General features: G+C 41.0%; 1 protein-coding gene across 1 annotated transcript in view; it reads right to left on the reverse strand.

Moving 5' to 3' along the window:
• The window catches only part of LOC126292248 (sortilin-related receptor-like), a 177,653-nt gene that overhangs the window by 82,918 nt on the left and 73,978 nt on the right, over positions 1 to 20,757 (reverse strand). Inside the window, exons 16-19 of the mRNA XM_049986146.1 lie at positions 17,619 to 17,858; positions 12,972 to 13,121; positions 12,586 to 12,719; positions 3,589 to 3,723 (exon numbers count right to left, since the gene is read on the reverse strand). Coding sequence (XP_049842103.1) covers positions 3,589 to 3,723; positions 12,586 to 12,719; positions 12,972 to 13,121; positions 17,619 to 17,858 — 659 coding nt within the window. The remainder of the gene's footprint in view (positions 1 to 3,588; positions 3,724 to 12,585; positions 12,720 to 12,971; positions 13,122 to 17,618; positions 17,859 to 20,757) is intronic.

A 20,757-nucleotide genomic window follows, 5' to 3' on the forward strand; every position in this document is an offset into this window, starting at 1 on the left:
GTCACAGAATAGTGTGTAATCAGCAGGCAAACATAAAAGAGAATGAAAACTTGCTAGCTTTTGGAAGAAATTCTTTGACAAGGGGCTAGAGTGTGTGTTCTCTCTCTCTCTCTCTCTCTCTCTCTCTCTCTCTCTCTCACACACACACACACACACACACACACACACACACACACACACACACCCCTAGGCGAACATATACGTGCACACACTCGCCCGCACACAGATCAAATGCTCCGAACATCAACAATGCACTTGCCTTTTACAACCAACCTAGTCTGTTATTGTCAGATGTTGTACGAGAGCTGCTCAGAAAGAATCCGACCCAGTTTTTGTTGTTGAAACCAACAATGATATTGAGGCATGCATAGTCTTTATATCTGTAGTGTGCATGAAAGGCGATTTTTTATTTTTTTATTTTTTAGGACTGTGGAAACAAGCAGTCCCATTTTGTGTTGTGGGCAAAATGACATAAAAGTGGAACAATGTCATTGGTGCAGCAGGCAGCTGATACTTTCACCACATCAATGCAACCCGCTAATACTTCAATTAAGTCAAAGTTTTTTGAACAACCACCACATGGCTGTTATGTATCAGCCTTCTTATACATCTGACATAGTTCTAAATGACTTCTGGCTTTTCCCTAAACTGAGGAAGACTTTGAAAGAGATCAGGTTTCAGAATGGGGAAGACATTATGCAGGTGGAGCAGCTGGACGCAATACCTAAAGAATCTTTCCAGTGATGCTTTCAGCAGTGGTAGCAGCATTTCGTGAGGTCTGTAGAAGCTGTAGGGGGATTACTTTGAAGGTGACTGGTACCAAACAATTGTATCTGAATAAAGATTGATTTACACTCATGTTAAGAAAAAACACAACACTTTTAATTACTAGAGATAGAACATTTATTTTCACTGGCCATACACATTAGTATGTTCTGTAGAAATGGTAAGCATATGAACCATGTCACCCCTGCATGTTCCAGGTCAACATCGATATCGCAGCGCAATACCTCCTATCAGTAAAACGTACCTGTGGCTCTCATTGTTGCTATAAACCGAAGGTAACACATCAGTGTGACTTTGAACTGATGTGCACTATTTCTCACAAAAGTATGCATAAACTGCACAGTCAAATCAGTAAGTTTGAAAGAGGGCACATTATTGGCATGAGAGAATGTGATGCAACCATCCAGTAAATTGCTGCTCATGAGAGACAAAGTGCAGCAGTGCAATGGGTGTGTGCTGAATGGTTCACGGAAGGCTGCACCACCGAGACCACCACCCAAGAAGATTGACACTTCATCCAAACGGCATTGCAGGACAGATCTGCGTTCTCCTCAGCTCTGGCGCAACAGTGGAACATACCGTAAAATATCAGGGGCGACAGTCAATTGCCGTTTATTATGGCACAGGTTATGTGCGTATCATATGCTTCTCATCCTACCTTTGACGAATATGCAGAAACGTGCTAGACGGCAATAGTTAATGGAATGATTTCATTGGAGGCAGGAATGGCATCTGATAGTGTTTTCAGACAAATCCAGGTTCCGTTTATTTGAAAATGACTGCCACATTTCAGTTCGCCACAGGCAGGGGAGCAGCATCACAGTGACTGCATTTGCACAAGACGTATAGAACCAGCTTGAGGCCTTATGGTGTGGGGTGCTATTGGGTACTACCATAAATCACAGCTGGTGCATGTCCAGAGCACTGTGACCAGTGTGACCTATGTGACTGACATTCTGCGACTAGTTGCCACACCCTTTCTCCAAAACATCCCAGATTCCATTTTTCAGTGTGACAATGCATGATCACATGTTGCTGCACAAACATGTCCCTTCTCGGTGTCACAGGATGTCAGCCTTTTACCCTGACCTAGCAGATAACGAGGCATGTCAGGAATCAAAAATGTGTGGGGTATGGTGCAATGACGGGTGCAGTGTTGTGTCCCAAAGCCAACCACCACAGATGAACTTTGGAACAGGCCAACCACCACAGAAGAACTTTGGAACCAGGTGAATGCATCACTGGTGACTATACCACAGGATGCCATTTGCATCTTATACACTTGGCTGCCATCTTGCATGGAACAAGTTATCAGGGCCCAGGTAGCAGGAGACATGCTGAACCAAGGTGACTGAAACGCTAATCATTTCTGCAGAACATACAATTCCAAAATTGCCAACACTGTACATGTGTGGACATATATGACACTTGTGTAAGATACACCCAAAAGCAGACACACAAGTTACAGGGAGCGAACAACAATAAGTAACCAGCCAAAACATAACTCATCACTATGCTTAACACGGTGTAGGGAACCTGCTGTCTTTCAAAACAGCTTCCAGTCATCTCAGAAAGGATAAATACAGGTCCCATAAGGGTTTCACGAGAGTCTTACACCATTCTTCCTGCAAAATAGTGGCAAGATCAGGTAACAACACCTGAGGTGGCTAGCGACCAATCGCACACCATTCTATCCGACGCAGATGACAAACAGTCAACAGCATTGATATCTGGCATCTGCGGTGGCCGAGGGAGATGAAACGGCTCGTCCATGTGCTAAAAAACCAGTCTCGGATGATGCGATCTGTGTGACGGGGAGCCTGTTGTCTTGGAACACAAGATCACCATTCGAGAAAAGACACTGTAGCATGGGATGGACACAATGATCCAAAATAGTCACATATTCTTTGCAGTAATGCATGCTTGCAGAGTAACCACAGAATATCACGATACAGTGCAAAAATCATCACTGCATCTCCACCCTGTTTCATTCTCGGGACATAATTGCGGCAAGAATTTGGAAACAGTGTGAAACAAGATGTATCTGACAAAACGACTTTCTCCCATTGATCATTAATCTAAGTTTCCTATTACAAGCATTTGCAACACTGACGAGTGATTCAGAATTCCAACTCGCCCAGCAACACTCTCATTAAGGAGCTCCCTTCCTGCTGTTTTGGTGCTGAGATGGCTCATGATTGTGACCCTCAGTTCTGCCATGATTTTTTGTACCCGTCATCCTCTTATCGTCGTCCTCTCAACCCCCCCCCCCCCCCCCACACACACACACACACACGTCTGCACTGACATTTAGTGGCCAATTTTTTCTTTCTTTCTTTCTTTCTTTCTTTACCTGTAAGCAGTATAAATCTTTGACATAGTGCCTCTTGAAGCGCTTAATACTTTAGCTACCTTGGTCAAGGAAGCACTCACCATACGAGCACCAAAAATTTTCACTTAGCTCCAATGCAACACACTTGCAATGTGTTGAGAGCACTGCGCATATGGTGTTCATGGTCATATACAGCAGAGGAACCTGCAAGCTTCACTAACATCTCCATTTATGTTAGAGCATTTATTTCTTGCGGTGTTTTCATATAATTTTTTTTTAAATTTATTATTTGAAGAACAGAATTATCCTATTGGCTGATGCACCACAAGGGGTACTGCCTCTTCCTACTGCACACCTTCCCACTGACCACCTACTCGTTTCCTCTCACCTAACAACTATAGCGATTCCATTAGTGGTAGGCACAATATATATTAAGTTAAAAAGGAAGCATCTATAAAAATCCAACTTACCTCTGGGCTAATTGGAGCTACAGTTGTGGGTATCATACCGGCGGAGCTACAGTTCAGTTCGTCCGAACCATCCGGGCAGTCATTGTCTCCGTCACAGCGCCACGACTGGTAGATGCATCTTTTGCCTGACTTACACTGTAACACACAAAGTGATGTAGATACAATTAAGAAGCATCACAATGATCTCAACTGCTGCACGGTAGTTTATCTTTAGTAATAATGCATTGGTCGATGGTAATGATACCGGAGCTGTTCACCGTGCAATGTGGCATTGGATTTTAAGCAACAAATACTCTTCATAAAAACGCTATACAACCCATCATTTGTTAGGAAACCTCTGGTAAATTACACTATAAGGCTACATTGTAGGGTTAGATGCAAAGTGTAATGAAGACAAATTGTACTAACAAGCACACATCAGTGGCCTCAGATCCTCTCTTACATCAGACCAAGGTTATAGACACAAAATGCTTTTCAGACGATACCTTACTTAAATAATGATAATGCTTATAACATTAAAAATAGGAATAGTCATAGGCTGGGGGAAAGCTGGAAGAGCACACAAACGAAGTGCCCGAGATGTCCTGCTACAGTAGAATGCTGAAAATCAAATTAACTTATTACAATAAGGAATGAGGAGGTTCTTTGCAGAATTGGTGAAGAAAAGAGTGTAAGGGAAACACTGACAAGGAGGAGATTCTTGTGTGTGTGTGTGTGTGTGTGTGTGTGTGTGTGTGTGCGTGCGTACTGTAGAAACTGGGCTTTTGGCCAAAAGCTCAAAATGTATGGCAAAATATTGTGATACAGTAAGTTCCAAAAGATACATTCAGGTTGACTCCCAATCTTTACTGGATGGGTACAAGGGTTCTTAGCTGTACTGGGATAAGTATGTGTACACAAATGAGAGCAGTTTTTATTGTTTATTAACAGACAGGCCATTGGCTTCCTTTTAAAACTGGAGGTGTGATCCACTACAGAGTCAGGTTTGTGATAAAAAAAAAAAAAAAAAACACACACACACACACACACACACACACACACACACACACACACACACACACACACACACTTAGAAAATTGAACATTACCATAATTATTGTGTTACTACATTTTAATGCCTGAGAATATGAGAGAGAAAAGCTTTAGCACAGTCTGCCTCATGACTCAAAACGAGAACATTTATATTCCACTTGTGTTAAACTGATATGTATTTTTGACACCAGGGATGCAAATGGAATCTGTTACACAAGTATTACTAATGGAACTTGTTATGGGATTTACAGTACGGCCAATACATACTCAGCCACACTGTACATGGTGTGAGCATATAACACGGTACTTACTTCCATGACTGCATACGAGGTGTGATCAAAAAGTTACAGGAATTTCTGTTTTACTTATAGAACTTTTATTTATTCAACAACACCAATTTTGTCCCCTTCAAAGTAAGCCCCTCGGATATAACACACTTATGCCACCGCTTTTCCCAATTATGGAAGCACTTTTTGTTATGGGTCAGCTCTTACAAAAATTCTGTTTATACGTCATCAATGGTGGCAAAATAACATCTTTTCATGCTCTTCAGCCTCGGAGATAGATAGAAGTTGTACAGGGACCATGTCCAGTGAACACATTGGCTAACACAACGTAACACTTTTTACAAAAAAATCATGAATAAGGATTGAGGTGAGCAGGAGCATTACCGTGATGCAATTTTCACACATCTCTTGTGAAAATTCTTGTCATTTTCTTCGGATTGCTTCATGCAAATGGTGTGTAACTTCCAATTACAGTTCTTTATTGACTATATGATTGTAAGACAGGAACTGATGATGCACTATCCCATTGTAATTGCAAAAAACAGTGAACTTTCACATGTGATCAAACTTCTCAGATTTTTTTCAGTCTCGCCTCTTCAGACAGTTACCATTGGGACTACTGGGCTTCGGTTTCAACGTCATATTCGTGTTTTGTCAGCTGTTATAACCTTCTTTACAAATTCTGGATCATAGTCAACTTCACACATCAATTCCGGAGTGATATCAACAGGATGCTGTTTTGGTCAAAATTCAACAATTTCAGAACAAACTTCACCATTACATGTTTCATGCCATATATAAAAATTACTCAGCTTGAGTCAAAGGATATGCCGAAATCATCTGCAACCTCTTTGATGGTGATTCAGCAATTTTCCAGGACCACTTCCTTCACTTTTTCTTGTCAGTAATTGACATGTTAGGGCATCCAAGGCAGTCATCATCTTCAATGTCTTCTTGTCCCTTTTTGAAATGGTTATACCACTTGTTAACCCTTCTCTTACTCATAGTGGAATCAATATAAGCCACAGTCAACATTTTGAATGCATTGCTGTACTTAACTGCACTTTTCAAGCAAAATTTAATCAAAATTCTTTGATCCATCATCTTCAAAAGTAAAAAATTTGCCAAGTACTCAAAAATACCCATAACTTTTTGACTGTTGACAATAAATTAAATATTCAAAACCACTGAAAAAGCAAACATTCATCGGGAACATCTGTACCAACAACATAAAAAGAAAATTGGAAACCGGATGTATTATAGCCCATGAAATTAAAAAATTCCCCTTACATTTTGATCATGCCTAGTACAATGTTCTACAGAAAGATGACATCCTGACCATAGAGTGTTTTTTGTATCTACATCATCAAGAACTGTGCAATATCAGCCAGCCCACTCCAGCTGGGTGGATTAATGCAGGGATATTGCCGAAGTACACAAGTGATTGCAAGGTAAGTTCACATATCCACAGCTGAACAAGAGGATCTCTGTACACCATTATAGGAAATAGCACAATATGTTGGAATACCATGTACCACTGCTTGTGAAGTTTTGCAAGATGATGGCCTTTAGCCTTACCACTACTTCAAAGGTGCATATTTATGCCTGGAGGACTACTGTAAAACACTCAAATTCTGCATACAGTTAATGAAAGTGTAATGATCAGCACAATATCTCAAATACATCATTTAACCTTAGGTATCTGAAATACCAAGGAAAGTGTTGTGACAATGTGCACAAGGAATCACTGATCATCATAAAACCTCAGTCATTGAGTTAGAGGGGATTTAAAATTTTAACTGTTTGATAATAAACCAATAAAAAACTGAATTCCAGTCATTTCCATGTTCTTCTCAGAGATGCATTTTATGTTCTGTTGGAAGAAATCCCCCTAAAAGCACGTTAACAAATGTAGATACAAATGAACTGTGTGGCATGAGCTTAATGTGCAACATTATTTAAATGAGAAGCGACAAGATCAGACAGCTTTGTGAAAATCTCTCCAGTGGATTTCTTTCTGTGGGGCCCACCTGAAGTATACCTTGTGTGTAAAATAGAGAGCAAAGGACTGTCAAAATCCTTTAAATATCTGGTACTAAATAAATTTATAATGAAAGACATTTAAAAACTGCATGCACTGGAACTGGCTGTGATCAAATGCAGAATCTTTGGTAGTTTTAACTGCTACAGTGTGTCCAGCGAAGGGGCCCCGATTTTAAAATTAAATATGTTGAAAATTAAGACCGATGGATGGGTGTAACAATAGGTATGTTTATTGTGGCAGCTGTAAGAATTTTTTAGCGAATTTATACAGAAGTTTCAAAATAATTTTAAAAGGCTGCTAACAGACACCACTTGTTATCCAGCTCATACATTATCAGTGTGCATAATTAAACTCCTTCTCCACATGTGGTCTTTGGTGTTACATAACAATCTTTTTGAAACGTCCAACACTCACAGCATGGAGGTTGGCTCCATATTGAGACTGTCGTGCTATACTGAATTACACCATTTACAGATTGTTAAATTAATGTCGTACCTTTGAGAAATTTATTCAGCAATCCTCTCATAATGAAACAGGAGGTAATGCTACAACTTCTTTATAAATTCTTACAGCTTTCACAATAATAATATCTTTTGTTGTATCTAGGGTTGCCATACGCCACAGATTTCGCGGACAGTCCGCGATTTTAGGGTAAATGAAAATGTGCGGGCTGAAAAGGCAAATGTCCGCAATATTTGCTGGATTTGAAGTCAACTTCCGCTAATTTCAAAAATTGCTGTCAAAGAAGCATCAATATGTTATCTCTCTGCCTTCACATTATATAAAATTCAAACAGAACAGAACAGCTTTCGAGATATGGAAACAATGGGCAGTCAGGCTCAGGCGTACAGTACATCCTCTTCAATTTGCAAGATTGCAAGTTGTCGATACAGTGGGCGGTCAGTCATCTCTGGCAATGAAGAGTATTATCCCCTTTGATTGGCTTGTTGAATGTTCACATGGTTTGTTGTGCTTGCGATTTCATTGTGTTATATTGTATTAAATGGTTGCTGTTATTTGCCTGGTGGTTTAATAATGTCGGCTAGACAGAAGGTTAAGTACAGGGAGGAATATACTGAACAGTTTCAAAATATAAAGCGAGTTGCTGAAAATTGTGGATTATTATTTCTCCATTCCCAGTTATAAGGCCAATGTAGAGAGAGTCTTTTCCCTCATGAATTCTCAGTGGACAGAAGAAAGGAATAGATGAACAGTAAAATCAGTTAATGTAATGATGCAAATACAGTACAATATGAAAAATGTAAGTTGCAGTGAATTTCATAAACTGACTGAGAACCAGATTAAGTTCCTTTCATCTATTCAAGATTCTGAGAAATACGATTGGTATAAGAAAAGCTCAAATGATGACAATAGAACTTTGTGTACTGAATAATGAAATGCATATTCTTATTTTTTGTAATAAATGCTTTCTTAATGAAGCAGTCCTTCCTAAACTCTGTTCATTAATTAAATGCACATTTCCCTTAGCTTATGGGCATGAGGATGACTCATTCCTCTTATTTCTTTTGATCGGTTACGGTGACCGTAAGTTTTGTCCTGGTTTTGCATTCCGAGATTATGGCAACCCTAGTTGTATCATATCTTTTGTTGCATTTGCCTACTGATCTTAATGCAAGGTGCTCGACTCCAAGTGAGCAGTGCACGCAGTTTCCTTAGCCATGTTCAGACCAGCATTCACTGACAGTTTAAGATGCGCATCACTGACAATGTGTGACATTCGTCACCAGTCTGTTGGCTATGAACTTTGTATGACAACCATATTACTGCCATGTACACAACTTTCACAGATCGCACCGACATTAACAATTCTGGCAAATTTATTCATGGTGTGGTCACGTGCACATTCCATCACGATAGCTGCCTTCTGCCATTCTATTGTGTCAATCCCTTATTGTGCTGATTCCATACAATGGGCCTCTACATCTACATGACTACTCTGCAATTCACATTTAAGTGCTTGACAGAGGGTTCATCAAACCACAATCATACTATCTCTCTACCATTCCACGCCCGAACAGCGCGCGGGAAAAATGAACACCTAAAGTTTTCTGTTCGAGCTCAGATTTCTCTTATTTTATTTTGATGATCATTCCTACCTATGTAGGTTGAGCTCAACAAAATATTTTCGCATTCGGAAGAAAAAGTTGGTGACTGAAATTTCGTAAACAGATCTCGCCACGACGAAACACGTCTTTGCTTTAATGACTTCCATCCCAATCATATCTGCGTATTATTTCTGCCACACTCTCTCCATTATTACATGATAATACAAAACGATCTACCCTTTTTTTGCACCCTTTCGATGTCCTCTGTGAATCCCACCTGGTGAGGATCCCACACCGCACAGCAATATTCCAACAGAGGACGAACGAGTGTAGTGTAAGCTGTCTCTTTAGTGGACTTGTTACATCTTCTAAGTGTCCTGTCAATGAAACGCAATCTTTGGCTCCCCTTCCCCACAATATTATCTATGTGGTCTTTCCAACTGAAGTTGGGAATCAGCGATCATAAAGCGGTTACTGCATCGATGATTTCAGCCGTAAATAGAAATATTAAAAAAGGTAGGAAGATTTTTCTGTTTAGCAAAAGTGACAAAAAGCAGATTTCAGAGTACTTGGTGGCTCAACACAAAAGTTTTGTCTCAAGTACAGACAGTGTTGAGGATCAGTGGACAAAGTTCAAAACCATGGTACAATATGCGTTAGATGAGTATGTGCCAAGCAGGATCGTAAGAGATGGGAAAGAGCCACCGTGGTACAACAACCGAGTTAGAAAACTGCTGCGGAAGCAAAGGGAACTTCACAGCAAACATAAACATAGCCAAAGCCTTGCAGACAAACAAAAATTACGCGAAGCGAAATGCAGTGTGAGGAGGGCTATGCGAGAGGCTTTCAATGAATTCGAAAGTAAAGTTCTATGTACTGACTTGGCAGAAAATCCTAAGAAATTTTGGTCCTATGTCAAAGCGGTAGGTGGATCAAAACAAAATGTCCAGACACTCTGTGACCAAACTGGTACTGAAACAGAGGATGACAGACTAAAGGCCAAATTACTAAATGTCTTCTTCCAAAGCCGTTTCACAGAGGAAGACTGCACTGTGCTTCCTTCTCTAGATTGTCGCACAGTTGACAACATGGTAGATATCGAAGTAGACGACAGAGGGATAGAGAAACAATTAAAATCGCTCAAAAGAGGGAAGGCCGCTGGTCCTGATGGAATACCAGTTCGATTTTACACAGAGTACGCGAAGGAACTTGCCCCCTTCTTGCAGCGGTGTACTGTAGGTCTCTAGAAGAGTGAAGCGTTCCAAAGGATTGGAAAAGGGCACAGGTCATCCCCGTTTTCAAGAAGGGACGTCGAACAGATGTGCAGAACTATAGACCTATATCTCTAACGTCGATCAGTTGTAGAATTTTGGAACACGTATTATGTTCGAGTATAATGTCTTTTCTGGAGACTAGAAATCTACTCTGTAGGAATCAGCATGGGTTTCGAAAAAGACGGTCGTGTGAAACCCAGCTCGCGCTATTCGTCCACGAGACTCAGAGGGCCTTAGACACGGGTTCACAGGTAGATGCCGTGTTTCTTGACTTCCGCAAGGCGTTTGACACAGTTCCCCACAGTCGTTTAATGAACAAAGTAAGAGCATACGGACTATCAGATCAATTGTTTGATTGGATTGAGGAGTTCCTAGATAACAGAACGCAGCATGTCATTCTCAATGGAGAGAAGTCTTCCGAAGTAAGAGTGATTTCAGGTGTGCCGCAGGGGAGTGTCATAGGACCGTTGCTATTCACAATATACATAAATGACCTGGTGGATGACATCGGAAGTTCACTGAGGCTTTTTGCAGATGATGCTGTGGTGTATCGAGAGGTTGCAACAATGGAAAATTGTACTGAAATGCAGGAGGATCTGCAGCGAATTGACGCATGGTGCACGGAATGGCAATTGAATCTCAATGTAGAAAAGTGTAATGTGATGCGAATACATAGAAAGATAGGTCCCTTATCATTTAGCTACAAAATAGCAGGTCAGCAACTGGAAGCAGTTAATTCCATAAATTATCTGGGAGTACTCATTAGGAGTGATTTAAAATGGAATTATCATATAAAGTTGATGGTCGGTAAAGCAGACGCCAGACTGAGATTCATTGTTTTCTATTACTACGAACTGCGACCTTCCTGACAGGAAATCACGAATCCAGTCACACAACTGAGACGATACCCATACGCCCACAGCTTGATTAGAAGTCGCTTGTGAGGAACTGTGTCAAAAGCTTTCCGGAAACCTAGAAATGCGGAATCAACTTGAGATCCCCTGTCAATAGCGGCCATTACTTCGTATGAATGAAGAGCTAGCTGCGTTGCACATGAACGATGTTTTATGAAACCATGCTGATTATGTATCAATAGATCGTTCCCTTCGAGGTGATTCATAATGTTTGAATACAGTATATGCTCCAAAACCCTACTGCAAACCGACATCAATGATATAGGTCTGTAGTTCGATGGATTACTCCTACTACCCTTCTTAAACACTGGTGCGACCTGCGCAATTTTCCAATCTGTAGGTACAGATCTATCGGTGAGCGAGCGGTTGTATATGACTGCTAAGTAAGGAGCTATTGTATCAGCATAATCTGAAAGGAACCTAGTCGGTATACAATCTGGACCTGAAGACTTTCCCGTATCAAGCGATTTGAGTTGCTTCGCAACCCCTAAGACAGGGCTTCCCAACCTTTTCAGCTGGTGGAACCCATCTTCAGTCAGAAATCCAAGGCGGACCCCTAGTCTGTTCCCAATAAAATGCGTGATTGTCTGGTGAGGTTAGTTTGTGCATTGGAAGCAAGTTTCAACCATGTCTGCGGTGTTGCCACATGACTTACTTTACCAGAGATTTCCTTACAAATGAAGGAACAAGTCTTTTTGTTTCAAAAACCCACGCCATTGCACACACTGAAGAGCTGAAGTGCATTCTGTACGAGTATATCCATTTGCTGGTCCGAGGTCACATCCAGACTTCTTGAAGCATTACAATCTTCATCTCTAAGAAGTTATGTTGTTTGTTCTCTACCTATTTTCCATTTGGTTACATTATTTGTCTTCTCTTATCTCTTTTGTCCATCTTCCTCAAAGCAATTTCTGTACATGCTCATTTCATTTCCACAACACTCAATGCTGTTTTCCACTTCGGTCTGTTCCCCAGTTTGTTTCTTAGTTTGTTTCTTAATTTTCTTGTTTCCCTTTATAAATCTCAGTATTTCTTTCTCCTCTGCTGGTCGAGCAACCCTTAGTATTTGAGTGGTTTTGCATTAAAAGGCACGGAACCTTACCCTGCATGACATACAGTGTGTGCGCATGTGTGTTGTCTAATTGTGAAAAAGGCCAATTTGGCCCAAAGCTTTGTCTGACAGTTTTTTTGTTGCGCCTACCTGCGATTCAGTATCTTCACTATATAGTGAGTAGCAACTATACTTCTCGTAATATGACACAACAAACACGTTCATTTGCCCAACAGTCTACGGTACACTAAATTTTTGCGAACCTTTTTTGAAATTAAAATATTCTTGCGGTAGAGTCACGAAATGACAACACATTGAACATTAATTACCTCAAACTGCCAGCTCTCGCAGGTGCGTGCCTCACACTTGTCCTCGTCAGAGTGATCGGTGCAGTCTGGGGAACCATCACAGCGCCACACTAGCGGAATGCACTCTGAGCTGTTTATGCACTTAAAGCTGTCAGCTGTAACAAAAACAAATGTCTGTTAACTTAACCTCTTGCTAGCTGTATATGTATTTCACTATTCCTATTTACTTTTATTATGCAGAGAAGTATTAAAAGTTTTAAAATTTCAGCAATGAATTCACAAAGAAATCTTCAATAATTATGAATGATGGCCATTTTTTATGTAGTTTTTGATGGAGGTCAATGCTTGGATATAGAAAGCAGGTTGAAATGATTGTAGGACAAAATAGTTATGCAGACAATACTTACGCCTACAGGTCAATGTTGCATTTGGTTTGCGTGCACAGTCTTTTTCATCTGAACCATCATGACAATCATCTTCACCATCACACTTCCACTGTGCATTAATGCATCGGTGGTTGGCACATTTGAATTGATGTTCTTGACATTCAGTAAATTCTGGAAACAGGTACGAATCATTAAGTTACTTCTAAACTTCAAATGATATGTAATAAGTTATATATGCCCGCATTTGCTACTCTTATGTTTTACTAGTTCTGATGTATTTTATCTGTTATAGATATAGCACAGCTGCTTATTGTGTTTAATCCACTCTTCTCAAGGTATTAAATTTAGTTTGGTTACATAACACACTGTTCTCATCTACTGGACATGGTTTTAGCAGAGCCAAAGAACAAAGTTGTTGAAATACACTCCTGGAAATTGAAATAAGAACACCGTGAATTCATTGTCCCAGGAAGGGGAAACTTTATTGACACATTCCTGGGGTCAGATACATCACATGATCACACTGACAGAACCACAGGCACATAGACACAGGCAACAGAGCATGCAGAATGTCGGCACTAGTACAGTGTATATCCACCTTTCGCAGCAATGCAGGCTGCTATTCTCCCATGGAGACGATCGTAGAGGTGCTGGATGTAGTCCTGTGGAACGGCTTGCCATGCCATTTCCACCTGGCGCCTCAGTTGGACCAGCGTTCGTGCTGGACGTGCAGACCGCGTGGACGCCGCTTCATCCAGTCCCAAACATGCTCAATGGGGGACAGATCCGGAGATCTTGCTGGCCAGGGTAGTTGACTTACACCTTTTAGAGCACGTTGGGTGGCACGGGATACATGCGGACGTGCATTGTCCTGTTGGAACAGCAAGTTCCCTTGCCGGTCTAGGAATGGTAGAACGATGGGTTCGATGACGCTTTGGATGTACCGTGCACTATTCAGTGTCCCCTCGACGATCACCAGAAGTGTACGGCCAGTGTAGGAGATCGCTCCCCACACCAGATTGCCGGGTGTTGGCCCTGTGTGCCTCGGTCGTATGCAGTCCTGATTGTGGCGCTCACCTGCACGGCGCCAAACACGCATACGACCATCATTGGCACCAAGGCAGAAGCGACTCATCGCTGAAGACGACACGTCTCCATTCGTCAATCCATTCACGCCTGTCGCGACACCACTGGAGGCGGGCTGCACGATGTTGGGGCGTGAGCGGAAGACGGCCTAACGGAGTGCGGGACCGTAGCCCAGCTTCATGGAGACGGTTGCGAATGGTCCTCGCCGATACCCCAGGAGCAACAGTGTCCCTAATTTGCTGGGAAGTGGCGGTGCGGTCCCATACGGCAGTGCGTAGGATCCTACGGTCTTGGCGTGCATCCGTGCGTCGCTGCGGTCCGGTCCCAGGTCGACGGGCACGTGCACCTTCCGCCGACCACTGGCGACAACATCGATGTACTGTGAAGACCTCACGCCCCACGTGTTGAGCAATTCGGCGGTACGTCCACCCGGCCTCCCGCATGCCCACTATACGCCCTCGCTCAAAGTCCGTCAACTGCACATACGGTTCACGTCCACGCTGTCGCGGCATGCTACCAGTGTTAAAGACTGCGATGGAGCTCCGTATGCCACGGCACACTGGCTGACACTGACGGCGGCGGTGCACAATTGCTGCGCAGCTAGTGCCATTCGACGGCCAACACCGCGGTTCCTGGTGTGTCCGCTGTGCCGTGCGTGTGATCATTGCTTGTATAGCCCTCTCGCAGTGTCAGGAGCAAGTATGGTGGGTCTGACACACCGGTGTCAGTGTGTTCTTTTTTCCATTTCCAGGAGTGTATATAGTGGAATTTTTGAATTTATTAAATGGATAGGTGCATTTCTGAAATTTAAAAGTTTATGTACTTTCAATACATGCAGGGGCAGACATGAATTACCAGATGAATGGGTTTAGAAAAACACATCTTTTTGTTTTTTAATAAAAAAAAATCAATAGTTAAAGGGGTATTAATCTTTTAAATAATACAAGTTGACATTTTTATGTAGAAAAAAGAAATGGAAGTCTCCAAATATGCCTACTCTATTTTGTAGTGGCAATGTTTATACAATAAAACAGAAAAATAAAAAAAGGAGACACATATTCAAGTTCAGTGTTCCCATCTTTCTTGGGTTTCGAAAAACCATTTCATGGTGTTCACAAGGAGACGTTAGGTGAAGTAATGTCTAAAAACAAGTATCTGCCTACACGATCCAAGTGATTAAAAGTTTTTACATCAACACTAGAATCACTGCCAAGGCCTAAAAGCAATTGCTATCAGAGATAGTTTTGGGAGTTAGGTACAAATGCAGCTACGTCACCACCACTATTTAACATCTACACAGACGAATGGAGAAAACGAACTCAAGAAAGGACACATCTCCTTGAGAAATCAAACTAGGCAGCCAACAATATGTTAACACATTACTCTATGCTGACTATCACGGAGTCATACAACACAATGATAAAGTGTAAAAGGCAGTATATGAGCTATATATTGTGCTGTGTATATAAATCAAATATTTCCAAAAACTAAAACTAAGCGAATGGATTCCATACGAAGGGTACCAGAGAGATCAATAACATGCACTGATGGAGAAATATTGGGATAAATGTCTCATTTCCTGTGCTTTGGCTGCAACTTAACCTATGGGAGCAAAAAAAATCCTATCAGAGAATATGTAGGACATTTACAATAACACTCCAACAGAAAGGTGGGACAGAGGCCTTTTTCGAAATTTTACGAGTATAAAAAGTCATGCTTTGAGAAAGAAGAAAATTAGGTAATTTTGAAACGTTAGAAATGAAGTTAATCAGCTCTGAAATTTTAGTAGAGGAGGTAAAACCAGAAATAACTGAATAAAGGTAGTGTCAGGTGGAAAACACATAACACAGGAATGAACACACAACAGAAAGGAAGGGAAGGGAAGGAACGTGTTCTGTGTATGTTGGGGAGAAGTATCCCAAAGCAAGACTCTTAACATATTATCACCCTCAAGGGAATCAGTGGGTAGACCAAGGACACAAAAGTGAAACCAGAATAGGCTAACCTTAGCTTGAACCTAGAAGGGAAGACGAGGACGAAGAAGAAGAAGAAGCTATATTTACAGTAGCAGTGAAACAAACAGCACTAGACTACAGTGATATTGACAGGAAGGGATGGGGAATGTGGCACAAAGTGAGAGTGCACACTGTAATGTCCATCTACTGTTCATTTTCAAGTGAAGGTACAAAAACTATTCCACCTACATTAGCAAACTTATTTTAGAGAGTTGTGCCCTGCAGAAAGATCGGATAGAGGTTTAGGTGTACTTGTTCAGGACAATAACCCTAAAACACAAACAATCAGTAATGATTAATGGGAGAATGTGGCAAACTGTGGAACTCGCAACCCTTTTAGTAAATCATTAGAGTCTCTCATAGTCAAATGAAATACTGATCTCGGTTCAGAATCAAGTAATGTTTTCTAAAGGTCAACTTTTCCACTTTTGAATGTTGCCTTTACTTAAAAAGTGACATTATTGTCTGAACATGTACGACAACTTCAATTGGAAACCTGTTAGAACACGACAATAATTTGTATGGTGATGGAATTTAGTGCTATGCCCTCCTGTCTTTCACAAAATTGTCAAATTTTAAGCATAACAATAGACTGTTGTTTTGGCCAGTTCACAGTTTCTCGCATATCCCTCGCATTAGCATCACACGAGTCAAATGTCAGGTGACTGTCAGGCCAACATCGATACTGTATTGAGCACTTCAGTGTGTTGGGAAATCACTAACTAGTTCAAATGTGAGTATTGTTTATCCAGTCTTGCCCTTTCAAATTTTTTGAAATCTTCACGTAACCTTAATAGTGAAAGCTTTACCTGTAAATGAAGGAAGACCATATATACTCTATTAAACAACACAAAAACGTTAACCTCAACAGCAATAGTTTTACCTGCAAATTTACAATCACACCGTATTTTATTTTTCGAATTACAAAATTTGGAAAAAAGCCTCCTCCCATAAATTAGGTAAATACAGTAGTATATTTTAAATTAGTAGGCATCTGATGTTTTAAGGCAAAGCTGCGACACTAACACGAGATGTGCGATCTGCTGCCAGCCGCCACAGTGCTCCACACTACCCAGCGATAGAAAATCATTTTTGAGTCTCCATCTTCTACAAAATTAAGTAAAATATCTAAAATTCACATACAGGTTAGATCTATATAGTGTGTCTGAGCACATCAAAAACCAGATATAATTTTAATTAGAGCCTAACACTGAACAAGTACGTCCTGCAAAGAACTACATACACATTTGGAAACTGATGTGGGAAAAGATCTCTACAGAATCTCCCATGCCCCTCTCATCACACATTGTAAAGTAAATTATACACAAATGTCACTCTGCTACAATGGCTCACTGAGGACTGGCAGGCACAATACTTTGTGCAACGGATGTGACAACACAGTGGGAGCCAACAATTCCAGTGGTCTACATCTGGCACTGGGATACTGCCTGTAGGAGTTATCTACATGGCTAGCTGTCTGACTATGACTACATAAATCAGACTGTAAGTCACACGATTCTAAGACTACTACCAACTAGCAAAGTGGCCACAACTGATCTGTACTTACTGCAGCCTTCTTCGTCACTGTGGTCCTCGCAGTCGTAGTCGTAATCGCACTTCCAGTAGAAGGGGATGCACTTCCTGTCACTCTCACACTGGAAGTGCCCTGTCTGGCACGTGACCCTACCTCCACATCCTTCCTCGTCAGATCCGTCACCACAGTCGTCGTCATCATCACAGTGCCACAGGCGAGGGATGCACAGACCATTCTTGCACGCAAACTGGTCAGTACCACAAGTATTTCCTTCTGTGAAAACAACAGCAACCAGTTTGGCATTAGTATCCATGTGAAGAGATGAAAAAATGAATGAGTGAGCGAGTGTGTAGGCACACATTCACAAGACAGACAGAAAGAGAGAGAGAGAGAGAGAGAGAGAGAGAGAGAGAGAGAGAGAGAGAGAGAGAGAGAAGAAGATAGACATTCATTTACCATATTTACTCGAATCTAAGCCGTGCTCGAATCTAAGCCGCACCTGAAAAATGAGACTCGAAATCAAGGAAAAACAATTTCCCGAATCTAAGCCACTCCTGAAATTTGATACTCGAAACTGAAGGTGAGAGAAAAGTTTTAGACCGCCCCTCCAAATCGAAACAAAGTTGATCCATTGTAACATGAAACACAATTGAGGTCAAATGGATGAAGATACAGCTACAGTAGTTTGGTTCGAGTCATAAGCTTAACAGTTAAACTTTACCAAGTAGCCACTGCTATGTGCCACGTGCTCCATCCATACTTATACTGGTACCCTTCCTTTTTCGCGTGCTTCGTCTAGTTTGAATCAATTGCTTATTTTGCTTTGATCTGATAAGTGCGGTTCTCTTTGTTATAGGTGTTTACATCACTCTAAGCTGAAAATGCATTATTGTTCTGTGTCATGCATTGTTTGTCGCATTCTGATAATGAGTGTTTACGACCTGTCGCCGCTCATGGCATGGCTTGCTTTTGTGCGTGCTACTGCCACTTACAGGAAAAAAGAGAGAGGAATTGTCTCATAAGTGAAACAATGGCAAGAGATTGCTATTTGTTGTTACTTACACTGCTGCTTTCTTTGACAATGATCAACAAGAACCAAATAATAGGCTGCGTATGATAGAAGATGTTCTGAACAAGAGTTTAGCAAATATTTTTCACCATTTGAAAATCTTTGCAGACACCTCTTTAGTACATTACATTCTGCACAGAAATCAGAGTCATCTTAGATTTAAAAATCTAGTCAGTTGCCATGCTTCATTTCTGACTGTATCACTATTCAGCATAAGAATAATACGAATATAAACATGACATGATACGTATATTCTTCCGCTTTTTCTGTTGTCTGACTCTAGTTATGTAGTAAGACAGGATTTAAATGAGATAGCAGCAAACACGAAAGAATAATGGTATAATGTTTACAGTCTTCCAGATTTTCTTTTAATTTATCTATTGACGCAGAAGTTTTGGCACCAGTATTTTTCTTTGTATCTAAAAAGCTTGTCTGTGTAGTGCTACATATATTCAACGGCAGAAGTTAGTTGTAGCGGCACCTACCAACCTTTTTTCAGAACTTCCGCTTACTTTGCACTCTATTCTAAGCTGCAGGCGGTTTTTTGGATTACAAAAACTGGAAAAATGTGTGGCTTAGATTCAAGTAAATACGGTAGTATTGCTGTGATGACAATGCAAGGTTTCGCGATTCTAGTACACATTTTAAAGTTGTGAGTAGGTCATTGGATTCTAGTGGATCAGTTTTAAGGAATTGCAATCCACCAAATATTAATGAATGTGAAAAGTGAAATTCGATGGATTAAAAAAAATCTCCTCATTAATTGGCAGCAGGAAACCACATGTAAAGGTACAACAATTTGCAAGCTTTCAGAGTCAGTGTCTTCTCCTTCTGGCAGAAGGGTTGAAGGGGAAGGGGTGAGGGAAAAGGACTGTTCGGTTTTATGTAAAGGGGTAGAGTTCGAAAAAGTCACCCAGAATCCTGAGGGAAGGGAAACTTTTCAGACAGTATGTGTCTCTCCCATGATATCATTTGTCAAAATCTCACTTCAGTATCTCAAACTGTTTATTAAATATGAGGAATATTGTGGATATTTCATTCTGGCATTATCACTGGTGTGTGTGCTACACCAGATCAATTTTCTCATCATTGTTGTCAGATAGGGAAATCCACCCAAGTCTAAAGAAAAATTCAATATCTTAGCACGTCATCATGAAGCTGATATAAAGCTCTATAACTAATGCAAAAATGACATTTTTTTACTGAATAGTATCTGTAAAATCATTTCAAGAAGAACTGCAGGTCACGCACCTCGATTCTGTTTAATGTATTGCCGACTAGCCAAGAAAGGGGCAAACAATGTCGGCCTCCCTCCTGAATGAACAAATGAACTCACACAGAGCTTGGCACAAAAATTGGTCACTGTGCATCAGCAACTGTACCCTGTGTGGGCTCTACCCTGTACCACTACCTAGGCATTGCCTTTCCTGTTTCACTCCTATATGTGTCTCTATGATTCCACACGAGACCCAATTTCCCTAATCTTTGTGGCTCTTACACAATATGTACAATGGCAACAGTAGGACAATTCTGTAGTCAGCTTCAAAAAGCCAGTCTATAACGTGTCTCAGTATTGTTCCTGGAAAAGATCCTCGCCTTCGTTCCAGGGATTCCCATTTGTATTCCCAAAACATCGAACCTACTGGTAACAAATCCAGTGGCCTGCCTCTGAATTGCTTCGATGCCTTACTTTAATCGGATCTGCAGGCTATCCTAAACACTCTAGCAGCATTCAAGAATGGCTTATACTAGTTTCCCCTACGCCGTCTCTTCCACAGATGACTCCTACTTTCCTACAATTTTCCCAATAGCTACAAACATTACATGCCTGTTCCATCTCATCATTTGCAATGTTATGCCCAGATATTTAATCAACATGACTGTCAAGCAGCACAATACTAATGCTGTATTCAAATATTGTGTGTTTGTTTTCGAACTCACCTGCATTAACTCATATTAGTCTACATTTAGAGCAAGTTGCATTCATCACACCAACTAGAAATTTTGTCTAAGTGGTCTTGTTTTCTCCCACTGGTACTCGGCAATGAAACTTTCCGATAGACCACAGTGTCATCAGCAAACAGACGCAGGTTGCCACTCACT

This window comes from Schistocerca gregaria, chromosome 9 (genome assembly GCF_023897955.1).
Source record: "Schistocerca gregaria isolate iqSchGreg1 chromosome 9, iqSchGreg1.2, whole genome shotgun sequence".
NCBI classification, from domain to species: domain Eukaryota; kingdom Metazoa; phylum Arthropoda; class Insecta; order Orthoptera; family Acrididae; genus Schistocerca; species Schistocerca gregaria.